The 13,028-nt window shown below is 33.4% G+C and overlaps 1 protein-coding gene across 5 annotated transcripts in view; it reads right to left on the reverse strand.

Moving 5' to 3' along the window:
- The window catches only part of LOC118203559 (uncharacterized), a 235,732-nt gene that overhangs the window by 70,196 nt on the left and 152,508 nt on the right, over nt 1-13,028 (reverse strand). For all 5 annotated transcript variants that reach the window (XR_015040229.1, XM_085813027.1, XM_085813024.1 and 2 more), the window contains one exon: nt 8,573-8,878. Coding sequence is in view for 4 of the 5 variants with exons in the window: in XM_085813027.1 (XP_085669153.1) it covers nt 8,594-8,878 (285 nt within the window). In the remaining variant the exon portion in view is untranslated. The remainder of the gene's footprint in view (nt 1-8,572; nt 8,879-13,028) is intronic.

Consider the following 13,028-nt stretch of genomic DNA (forward strand, 5'->3'; position numbering starts at 1 on the left):
CTCGGGTTGTGTTTGGTTTGGCTAGTTAGATTATTAAGCACGTGAAGGCGATCTGCCTAAGGGGAGGTATGCTTTCGTGACAGATTTTCTAAGGGAAACAATTTCGCACTACAATAAGCTAAAATCATAAAAATAGCCTGTTCACGGGGGTTTGAATGCAGGTCAAACTACCAGTATGTTAAGAGAAGCGATTTCAAAAATGTTTAATTATTTTATTTAGTTTGTCATAAGCTAAATAAAATAATTAAACATTCTTGAAATCGCTTCACATTACTGAAATGGCAATAACTTCGAATTATACTATGCTACCACTTTTCCTCTAATACGAGGGCCATCCAGGAAGTAGATGCGTTTATGCGTGCGCGTAAGACCTTTTACGACTGCGCATATGAGTGTGCGCAAGTGCAGAATACGTTTTCGCATGCGCGTTTTATGTATAATGAACGTATAAGCTAAAATTATCTAATTATCTATTTCAGTTAATGTTGATGATTGCGTTGTTCCTTAATTTTCGAATTGGATCCGGCTTATTATTTTTTGCCGATTGTAAGAGCAATTTTATAAAAGTAAGCTTAAACTTTCGATTATATCAAATAGAAGTTCCGATATATATTTGTTAATATGTAAAGGATCTAAAGCGAAAGTATGTTTTAAAATCCGAAATCTGTTTATCAATTTCACGCTGCTCGGGGGGGGGTCGCCGCTGCGGGCGCGTAATGAATTGGAAGTTGATCTGTCAGCACTATCCTTATCTTTAGCGCAGATGTTTCTATTTTATTTGGCTTATAATTCCTTACCAAATGTAGTATTTCATCTCGATATGCTCCGTCTTTGATATGATTTAAAACAAGTTCCTCGTCATTATAATTTGCTTTTGATAGCGAAGAAAGTAACAGAGGTTATTGAACACAAAAAAATTTCGAATGACAAATTAGTCGGTGTTCTCAACACAGCAATTATAGGACTTGAACAGCAGAACTTTGTAACTGAACAAGAAATTATGTCTGTTTAACAGAATTCAAGACAAAGTATTATCACATGAAACGAAGCAAAACTTAAACAACTTACATTAAAAGAAATGTTTAATAAAGTAAACAAATAAGTATTAAGCTTTTTCTTTTTGCAACTTTTGATACCCTTTAGATCATAATTGTTCTTTATTTCATAAATTACGGTTTCATATTTTTAATTTTAGAATTTCTGCAGGCCATCTTACGAGATTTAAACTGATGATCTATAATCCGGAAAAATCGATAATCCAGAATCGCCGAAGTTCCGACGAGTCCGGATTAACGACTTTTGACTGTAGTTTCTTTTCATCTATATATAAGAAATAACAAAATCTTGCTGTCAGAATGGAAATTCTTAAAAATATAAAACTCGTTTTTTTCGAACAAAAGTTTCTGGGAAATTTCTCTAGGTCAGCAGGTAGTAACAGGACCACTGACTGCTTTGTTTGAAAAACCCGATGAAGTGGATGATTTTACTCCCAAAAGGTTTTCTTTAACAAAGCAGATGCGGTCCAAATGGCTTTGCTGAGAAGTGTTCGTATTTGAATAGCTAGAAACTTGATTTGGAAGACTTATTGTTCCCGAAGCAATCAGTCAGACAGCAATAAAATTTGTTATAGATATTTCTCTCTCTCTCTCTGTAAGTTCTTGAAATCTTGGAATGGGTTAAAGTTTATTTTGTTTTACATATATAAGGAAACTGCATGTAAAGCAAAATAATTCAAGGCACCCATTGTATGTTAATCATTGTACGTCCCTTCAGCTCTTCGGTTGGATATTAAGAAAAGAAATTTCTATACTTCTTTTGTATTACTTGTATAGTGAAAGATTTGAAAAAAAAAAAAATAGCTTCATATGAAAAGTTTTTCTCTGATTAATGAATACAGCTGAAAGCATGTTTGTGTCTTCAAGTATATCCACAAAACATGAAATAGTATTCTACGCTTTTGTGTTGTATTGCATTTTTATATTACTTCGTGGTACATTTTTTGATTCATAAATTTCTCTCACTCTTTTCTTATTATAATGCACAAGTACTCTTTCAAATATGGCTCACCTACGAACCTAAATTTTTATACTATAAAATTTTATATAAAAATTAGCCGTAATCATTAGACACAGCTTTGTGTATATTATATTCTTGAATACATGCCTGCAATTAATACTAAGAATACTATTGATCAAATTCGTGATATAATTAATAATGAAAATACTGTTTAAGCTAAAAACCGATTTGAATCTTTTTTTCATTATAGGGTAACATGAGCCAAACAATTTTCATTAGAAATATACAATTATGCTAACTTGACACATCAGACAGAAAATATTTTATTGTCATCATCGGCTATGATAAAAGGTTTTTACGCTTAAGATTTTGGATTATGATAAAGCACACAGGGACCTATTTGTCTAAGAGAAGGAAGTCTTCATGGTAGATTTTTTTTGTGGGAAACAAACTGTTAATTCACAATTGTACTTGTGAAAAACCCTTGCAGCAGCTAGAATTTACCGGTGCTTTGCTATCTTACCGCTGGAGACTAGTTGGCTTTCTGAACTTAGGCAATATCTATCTGAATTTGAATATTTGCATAAAAAACGAGCAAAATAAAATGACACATTGTAAATAGTACATTTTACTGAAATCAAACTTTCTTTGAAAAAGGAAAATTAATTTAAGGAATAAGATGGATGCATTTAATTAAACGGCGGGCAATAACAGCGCTGATCATATGTTTTTGTACAGGAAATCATTTTGTTCGTGTTATCGTATAACGGAAAATATCCACAGATTATATTTTACAGTTTTTAAGAAGTCATGGGTTATCTGCTTTAAGAGAACACCTTCATGGGTAATTTTCAAAATAAAATTGGCTTGAATTCACGTTACGCATCGGGAAAATCATAAAGACCACAAACAGCTAACCTGTTCGATTGCCAACAATAAACTACAACATCCAGCAATCTTATTCACTCAACTATAGTGAACTTTAATTAATGTTTGTATATTATTAGTATTAAAATAACGAAAATATTTATTCTAATAAAAATTTTTGTTTAAATATCCTCCCTAGTAAGGTATTTCCTTTGTTTGGAGATTTGTCAATAATAAATGCTATGTTCAAACAAGACGTTTATTTAGAGCATAATGCTTCAAAAATGTATGGTGGAATCCCTAGAAAAAATAATATTGCCGGAAAATATATCTCCGAAAAAATATTCAATTATTCATATTCTTATGATTAATTATTAAATAATTAATAACTTTTATAATTATTAAATGCAATGCTTATTTATACTTTACCAAATGTACAGCAACACTCTTTCTTTACAAAAATACCATATTGAATAAATTATATTGTAAGCTAATGAGTAACAACATTGCTTTGTTTAATTAAGATACAATAACAAACCAAAGAAATATTAAATTGGAAGTCAAACAACAAAAGTCAGCATTATATTTTCAAATTTTCACAGGACTAGTTTCAATGGTTTTACCGAACCATCATTCTCAGCTGCATAAGCGCAAATGAACGAGATAAGATATAATGAAAATTAGATTGTGAAAATTTGAAAATATAATGCTGATTTTTGTTCTTTGACTTCCAAATTAATTGCTTTGTTTGTTATTAATATGTCTCATCTTTCCTATTTCAGATAAAGTTTACTACTGTTTCTTGGACAGGAAAGCAAGAATTTTTAATTTGAATCAATAAATTTATGATACACTGAAAACAGTTTCAAGTTATAATTCCCTTTCTGAATATCTTGAATGTATATAAAAAAAGTAAAATGCAAATTTAATATTAATATTATCACCCTTAAATAACACCCAAATGTTCCGTTTATTACTCTTAAAACTACATAATAATTAAGGCAAAAAGAAATTATTTAAAATAATTATTATTTGCATGCAGGTGAAGAATATAGGAAAATGTTGAAAGTTTTAAAGATGTTCAATTAATAACAAAAATACAGAAAACTGGAAATAATACGAAATTTTTCAGCAATATCTCAGAAGGAATGAAAGTTGCACCAGATATTTGTGAGAATAGAATTTTAGTGATAGCAGTTTAATCAGTTTGCATTGAAATTCCTGTGATAATCAGTGACATACAGATTTAGGTTACTTAGGTTAAAAATGCGTAATAATTAAAAATTTAACCAGGTAAATTTTAAAACCAATTTATTTGAAAACTAACAGCTTCGCTGCCAGCCTTCGTCTGGCTTTTAAATGTAGCGGGAAAATGGCTGAAGGGAAAACCAAACGTTAAATTTAAAAACTGCATAGAACTTTACTCTGCAGAACAACTTCATAAAAAAAGTTATTACGTATAACAAAATTACAATGAAATAAGCAATATCCCTTAATACAAATATTAATACAATATCCCTTAATACAAATATTAATACAATATCCCTTAATACAAATATTAATTATCCTAATAAATAAATTAACCAACTTCCCTTTGCAAAATCTTAAGAACTCAAATGGTATAAGAACTGAAAAGGTTAAGAACTTTGTTTCCTAAAAAAAATCACTCAAAACGTTTCAGTATCTTAAAAATAATGAAATGAGCAATAAATAACATAAAAGAACACACAAAACAAAATATTCTGAAAAGCAAAGTATAATTAATGATATTTTATCTTATATTTTGAAGAGAAAAAAATTACAATGATATAAGCTATATTCCTTAATACAAATATTAATTATCCTAATAAAAAATTAATCAACCAATTTCGTTGAAGAAACAAAATCATGCAAAACTTTTCAATATCTTACAAACAGTGAATTAAGCAAAAAATAACATGAAAGCAACTCAAAAAACATAAAATTCCGCGCAGAATTTTACTCTGCAGAACAATGTTATATATAATAAAAAATAAAAAAAAAAAAAAAAAATCAATAAAATTGTACTATATATATATATATAAAAATGACAATGAAATATGCCAGTCTCTTAAAAACAGTGACATAAGAAATAAGATGAAAAATTGTTGCCAAACCCATATTTCTAAAAGAATGAAAATCTATCAACAACAACAAGACAGGAAAATTTTTGCCAAAATCACATTTTTAAAGATGTGAGAAGATGTGAGAAGTGTACTCAGAAGCTTCATTTAAAAAATTCTTTAAAAGTACAAAATATTATCATTTTTCCAAAATTCTTTTTGTAAAAGCAGTCGCAAGGATGAAAGTTTAACGTGTCCAAAAATCAAAGAAAAATAAACTGTCCATTTTTAAAAATAAACTTTTTTAGAAAAAATCCCGTTGAAAAGGTGTTAAGCTCCCTTTGTTAAATAATTTCGTATTTAATCAATTTATTGAAACACGAAATTTATTTTAAGTTCGTAAAATAGCTAAGTGCCTACGTTTCATGATGATGTGAAAATGGAGTGTGTAGAGTAAAATCTCGCTTTCCTATAGCCCATATTGTCTCAAAATGACGCGATTTTGTCACGAAACATAAAATTTAAAAAAAAATTAATTCGAGTTTCGAAAAATTCGCTTCAAGGTGCACTGTCTCTTGTCTAGATGCACCTATGTACCAAATTTCGTAGCGGTGGGTCTATTAGCTTACGCGCAGCGCGAACAAAAGGCACACACACACAGACAGACTCTTTCTCTTATTATATGTAGAGAAGATATGTAGAGATAAGATTGTTTAAGGGAAGGAAACTTAAGTTTCGCAGCTGTACCCTGTGGCATTAAGACGGTCATCATGGAGAGTCTAGCCTTTTGCAATTCTCTTGAGAGCTCACATCTACCGAACAATATCTAGTAATCAATCTCAGCGGAATCATTGAAGTAAAATTCTGGGAGGGATGGGAAATAACAAAAGAACTGCTTGACAATTTTCAGAGGTTTAGGGTTATTTTCGCGACATTTTACGGGAAGTTCGTTCCAAAACTAGCGAGTTTTAAAGGGATTCGCAGAAAATTACTCGACAGGCTAAGGGTTAATTTAGTTATCTATTATAGTTATGTCCATTTCCTGCACATGGCTTAAGGCTTATCCGAGTCACGAATAAATAAATTCTCACGTATACTTAAGGTTACTGAGGGCCCGCAGTAGATAATTTACTGCCTGATGCAGTCTCTGCTGGTCCTAAATTCTGCTACTCCCTCAGTTCTAAATTTTTGCCGCCCTTAAATTTTGTGTCCCAGTGCATTTTCTAAATTCTAAATATTTTGTCATCACTTTATTTTGTTACTCGTGCTTCTCTAAATTTCAAAAATCTAGTCTTCCCTTAAATTCTGTGCCACCCGGTGTGGCCATACGAGCTCTGGTGTCGGTTCTGGGTTTATGTGAAAATCAAATCAGTTATTCTAGCATTCAAATAGCACTAAATGTAATTTTGGCTTAAGAATCTATTAACAAAATCTATTTTTAACATATGGAAAGAAATTTTTGTTAAATGTTTCCTCGTCAACATTTAGTGCATGATTTTAACTTAAATCTGTGCCTCCTTGCATTTTAACCTCCTTGCATTTAACTTAAATCTGTAATCATTGCCAAGCATAATGTTAACACAAAAGGTTACCATACTTTGTTATTAAATTACTAAAATAAAGAAATTGTTTAGGCATTACTGCATGAGTCATTACTTAAGTTGTCATGCATTGATAAACATGCAGTGATGAAAGAATAATATAATAAATAATGATTCGCCAGGCTTGGCATCAGGGATTATAAGTTGGCCTTGGTAAAATCAATGATGTTCCTATATTCGATTTGAGATGTATGCCAAGCAGATATGCAGGTACGGAGCCAAATTATTGATCACACAAATTTATGCTAAAATGATTATTTCTTCAATAACGAGATATTTATTCTATTTAGTGCCGAAGTGGAATTAAGATTTGGGACCCTCCGCATGTTTTATTATCGGGAGAGAGAAATCAAATGCTCCTGCGTAAAGCATATTTTGTTGATGGTTTTAAGGTCCGGATTTTAGATCATTCTGGATATTGGACATTCGGATCTCGGACTTTGTACTGTAGCCATATAGCTATTTACCATGATATACTCTCATATTTTCATTTAATTTTCAATTTTTAACTACTCCAGAAGCAAATTTTAACCACAATACAATGGATGAATTCCAAATATTATCTTCTAAATCTCTTGCCTTAACTTTCATGCACTTCTTTACATATTATACCAGAAATTTGTTAATTTAAAAAAAAAAAAGAGAGAGAGAGAGAGCACAGATTCACCGGTTTTTCTTTAGGAAACCAGTGGGAGCATTACTTTCATGCAGAATATTTTTAATAAGTCAACCTCAAACTGAATTCACCTTAAATTGCTTCCATTCTATACCATCTCAAATTGTATCTAAATCATGCCAAGTTATATGTAAGTCATTTTGGACATTGAAAATGTCATTTATATCACTTTCACACAAATCATTTGATTTCTAGCCATGTAATCTGATTTTTTTATTAAAATCTAAATCAGAACAAGCTAATTCACCACGATCTAAAAAATTACCAACATGTTGGCAGAAAATCGTAGCTTTGAGTAGTAATTACTACCCATGCTAAAGGTTCTGCTTTCATGGTTTTCTTCCGCTAATTTTATCAAGAACATTTTTTGGGCAGAAAACTTCTGTTACACCCAGATTTTAAAGAGACTTAAGTAAAGTTAGTTGATTATATGCAATTAACATAAACTGAATTGGTAAAATAAGTAAATAGGAAAATATACACAAAATACAAAAGATTCAATTTGGGAAAAGGCTGTTTTATCACTGTCAAATTCAAACTTTCAGGAGGTGGAAGAATCCACACTTCGACAGTATTGCCATTATCAGTTATGTTTCTGTTTTCTTCTAATTACCTGAGGCACCTCTAAATTAAATATTTTAAATATCATATGCCTGAAAATTATAAACACTACTTCTACATAACCAATCTGTCAATACCAAATTTTGGTTCAAGTCAAATGTGAGAATCCATTCTTACAACTAGTTCTAAGAAAAGTCAATTTTTAGAAAAGTGCTGCCTTGGAATACTGAATCAGATACTACTGTGCTACTGAATCAGTAAGTCCAAAGAAATGCAAATAAGCAGCTTCTATCAAATCAAGATATGTATATAGAAAGTTAGTAGACGGATATGAGAATATAGCCATGCTAACTAAAACAGAGCTTTTATTTAAAAAAATACACAAATATCCAAATTTTTAAGACTAGAAATTTATTAAATTACTGAAATTTACTGCTTTTTGGAACTTCAGCCTTTGTTCGATTAATGAGAGTTCAGTGCAAATGTAGTGTTTCGCATGGTATCATATTTATTTCAATGTAGGTCATCTGACATTGTTATTGTTTATGAATGAAAGGGGGAAACATATTTGTTGTTACAGAACATTTCATAGTTGCCAAAGGCACATTTAAAATCAGCATCATAAAAGCATTTAAAAACACTTATTACTTCTAAATCATTAAACAACTTATCTTAATGCTAACTAGAATAAAGAACAAGATTAAGATGTAAATAAGTACAAAATATCTTACATAAAGGTAGATGTCATAAAGTAGGTTTAAAAATCTTACCCAGAAACCATACTATCAAATTTACTCTGTTGTGAAAGGAACTTTGAATGTTAAAATTTTATCAGTCTCAGAACTGTTAGAAGACATCTTGCCTCTACATGTGGAATAACTACTATCTTTATCTTCATGATTTTTGCTAGATAATTGCATTTCCTGTAACACACTTTTGAGCCATTTATTTTCTCTTTCTAAATTTGAATTTTGTTTTTTAACTTCTCCTAATACTACAAGAGTATTAAAAAGTTCACTAGAACAGTCATCTGTAGTAGAATCAGAGCCTTTCAGTTTTGATACCATTTCCTCCATCTGTAATTAAAGTTAATATGTGAAGATGTCAGGTCAAATCCAACATGCAAATGTTATGAAAAATAAACAATTAGCATCTCACATAAATAATTATTCATTACATATCTTAATACCTGTAATAAATAAGAAAATAAAGAATATTTGTCATGACTTATTCACAAACCTCCTGTTCTCCAAATGTCTTAAACATGGTACATGATGATGACTATCCAACAATCGTTTTTTTAATTATCCTACACATATATGTGATGATTTGGAAATGATGCAGATATATGTTGAAGTGCACAATAGTAAAAGCTTACAGTAATGGCAGATTTTTAAATATTTATTCTATTTTTATTAAATATTTTACGGCCACAAATATTTTGGAATTCTAAATGTGTCTGTTCCAGAATGCAACATTTACATTATTGATACTATTATGGAAGGAAGAAAACTGCATGGCAGCTTCTTAGCAACAACAGAAGCAAAGTGTTTAGTTCAAATCGAAATCTTAATTCAGAGTGGGCTGGTTTCAATTTCACTTTGATTAGATAATTAATAAACTTCTAAAATCATTATTGGTTGAAGGCTGATGCAAGTTATTCTTATAAAAGCATTAATCCTATGTCATAATCTTAAGAGCATTAATCATATGTCATAATCTTGAATGAAAAAATGCCAATCTTTAAATAGATTAATAGAGAAATGACATAGTCCAGGAAACAATTACTAAATTTAGAATAAAGAAGAAAAACACCCAAATTAAAATGAAGAATTGTGGGGCTACTGCTAATTATAGCTTTGATTTAAATTACTTTATCTTACACCTATAGACACACACAAAGTGCTTATATGTCTTTGATATACACATTTGTTATGGATTTCTTGATCATGATACATTAACTCCTGTTATTTCAACCCAGGGGTTCCCAGATGGGTTGTTATGAAATTTAAAGGCAATCAGTGATGACTAACGAAATAGATAGAAAAATCACTAGCAACTGATTTGCATTATCAAGGTATTCTTCATTACCCACCAAAAAATCATAAATTGATAATTAATTGGCTATTGATACTAGCCACTTTCATAGCCAGCCTCCTAAAATAGTTACTATAAAAAAATTATAAATAGTGATATTGTAGCGAAAATTGCTCTTTTCGACCGAGCTCCTCATAGTTTAGCGGAGAAGGCGCAGGACTCGAAACCCGTCAACGGCAAGATGCCTGACAACTGCTTTCTATGCAAATTTCCTTCTTGTTAATGTTATCGTATTTATGTAAATTTCCTTCTTATTCTTCCAGAACATTCCAAGTCTGGAATGTTTCAGCATGTTCACCAGCTGTATATAAGTAGCTCTTCATTCAGCTCGAGTTAATAAAAAGTCTTGAGTTTAGAATTGTACTTTCTGTTCATTTGTAGGATCCGCTCATCTACGCAACAGTTTGGTGGAGGCGCCGGGTATTTCTCAGTTACTACGGCAGAGCTACGCAGAAGCCTGCGGATTCGAGGACTTCCTCCTGAGTTTGGGCTCTTACAGGATTCACGTAAAAGATTGAGAAAGATGGTTGATGAGAAGGAAACCGAGCAGAATCCTCCAGCAGCTAGTTCTGCTTCAAGTAATATCGCAGCAATACCGATCCTGATGTACCAACTACCCAGAAGCCTGTGTATATTCAGCGGGGATAGCCAAGAATATACTAATAGATAGCTCAAGGATTTTGATCGAATCGACAACTATAACCACAGGGATGATCAAATGTGTCTGGCGAATGTCATCTTTTACCTTGGCGGAACCACTCGACAGTGGTTCGATAATAATGAAGATACATTTACAGTTGGACTGTTTTCAGGACTGCTCTTAAGAACACCTTTTCCCGAGCAGCTGATGTAAAGCACCAAGCTGAACGAGTACTACTCACATGTGCTCAGCAAATCGATGAGACGTCTGAAGCATACATTCAAGATGTTCTTGCACTCTGTCGAAAAGCAAACCCATCCATGTCTGAAGGCGAAAAAGTGGCCCATCTCATGAAAGGTATTGCTGAAGACTTGTACCAGGTCCTGTCATCCCAGGACTATGACAGCGTCGACGCCTTCATAAAACGCTGCCATCACATAGAAAGCCTTTGACGAAGACGTATCACCCAATCACAATTCCAGAGGCTGCCTAATGTCTCCGCGGTGTCGGCCGATGTGGACGCCGGTGAACTAAGGTCTACAGTGTGCACCATCGTCAGGGAAGTTCAGAAGGTCCTGACGCAAGTTCAGGGCTACACAGAAATAGAACCGGTAGCACCGAATGACATAGCATCTGTGGTCCGGGAAGAGGTTATAGAGGTGCTGGCACCACTCACAGGAGCAGGGAGAAGTAAAAACACTATCCAATGTTCACTTCCAGTTAGGTCGCAGCCAAGATGTAAAGCCAGCCAGAGAACTGCTCCACAATGTAGGACAGATCTGTGGAGGACTGACGATAATGTGCCTCTCTGTTTTCATTGCGGAAGCCCAGGACTTGTTCTGAGATACTGTAGGGAAAGACGCCAGATATATGAAAATGCAAGAGCCACAAAGACGCCCAACCCTCGACAAGACAGGGATACTGAATATACATACAGCTTCGATGACGAATATGCATAACCTAGTTCCTCCCAAATAAGGAGCAGTTCACCTCATCCGTGACGCTCTCTCAACTGCCGACAATCGCAGTCACCAGTACGCCATTCCCCACACCAAACCAATGAGGAAAACTAGCTCAAGCGACCTGTACAGGAGGTGAGGCCGCAGTTGAAGAAAATCCTCTGACATACATCACAGCCAAGTTAAAAAAGAATAACACTTTGATCACAGTGAAAGGACAGTGTGTGAAAGCCGTTGTTGATCCGGGTGCCGATTATTCTGTCATATCCAAACAGTTACGTCGACAGCCAAATGCTCCTATGTTTGCTGAGAATGGACCTGTATTGAAAACTGCCTGTGGTAAAACTGTAGCTGCCTCGGGATGCTGTGTATTAAAAGTTGATGTGAATGGGACTAAGAAGCTGTTTGAATTCCTTGTGTTTCCTGAATGTAGTCATCACATGATACTTGGCTGGAGCTTTTTCCGTGCCACCAATGCCCTCATTGATTGTGGAAATCAAGAACTTACACTTTCAGAAATCCTTCCAGACAATGAATATTTAAATAAGTCAGAAGCCTCCTTGTTTGCCGCAACCGATTACGTAATTGAAGCAAACACCACAAGGCGAACATGTGCCTTGAATTCAGAACTACGAGAAGCAGATGAAGCTATGATTGTTGGAAACAGATTTCTGATGTGTGAAAAAGAACTATCGATACCAGCTTCAATTGTCACTATAGAGGATGGTTGTGGTAAATTATGGGTAACTAATTGTTCTCGACGAACCCAACTGATACCGAAAGGGATGAATGTAGGCTATTTAACGACCCTATTTGCTCCCTAAGTGATCAGGCTCCAGAAGTTTCCAAGGGACATAGGTCCAGGAAAAGGTTATCTCAAGAAAACTTAAAAGAAATTTTTGATACTGATTTGACCAATGCTGAGAAAGACGAGCTATTGAGTCTACTAGGTGAATTTAGTGACATTTTTTACTTTAACAGTATTGCAAAAAAATCCCGATGCAATGCGATGAAGCACAAGATTGATACAAGTGACAGTGCACCAATCAAACAAAGGCCATACTGTGTGTCACCCACTGAGGGACGTGTGATTGCAGACGAAGTGCAACGAATGCTAAAAGAAGATGTGATACAACCAGCAGACAGTCCATGGTCATCTCTAGTCATGCTTGTGTAGAAATGGCGTTTTTCTGTCGATTACAGAAAGTTGAACAAGGTAACTAAAAAGGACGTCTATCCGTTACCTCGCATCGATGATGCTTTGGACTGCCTGGCTGGTGCAAAACTTTTCTCTATGATGGATCTGAAGTCAGGCTACTGGCAAATAGAGGTTGATGATAAAAACAGAAAAAAGACAGCTTTTGTGACTCCAGATGGTGTCTATGAATTTAAAGTCATGCCGTTCAGATTATGCAATGCTCCAGCCACATTTGAACGGATGATGGACATGGTACTAAGAGGTCTCAAATGGAATATATGTCTTTGCTACCTCGACAACATAATTGTGTACGCACCTAATTTCGAAGAACA

This window comes from Stegodyphus dumicola, chromosome 3, assembly GCF_044657685.1.
Source record: "Stegodyphus dumicola isolate Sdum_Otavi_A_Nest chromosome 3, ASM4465768v1".
Taxonomy (NCBI): Eukaryota; Metazoa; Arthropoda; class Arachnida; order Araneae; family Eresidae; genus Stegodyphus; species Stegodyphus dumicola.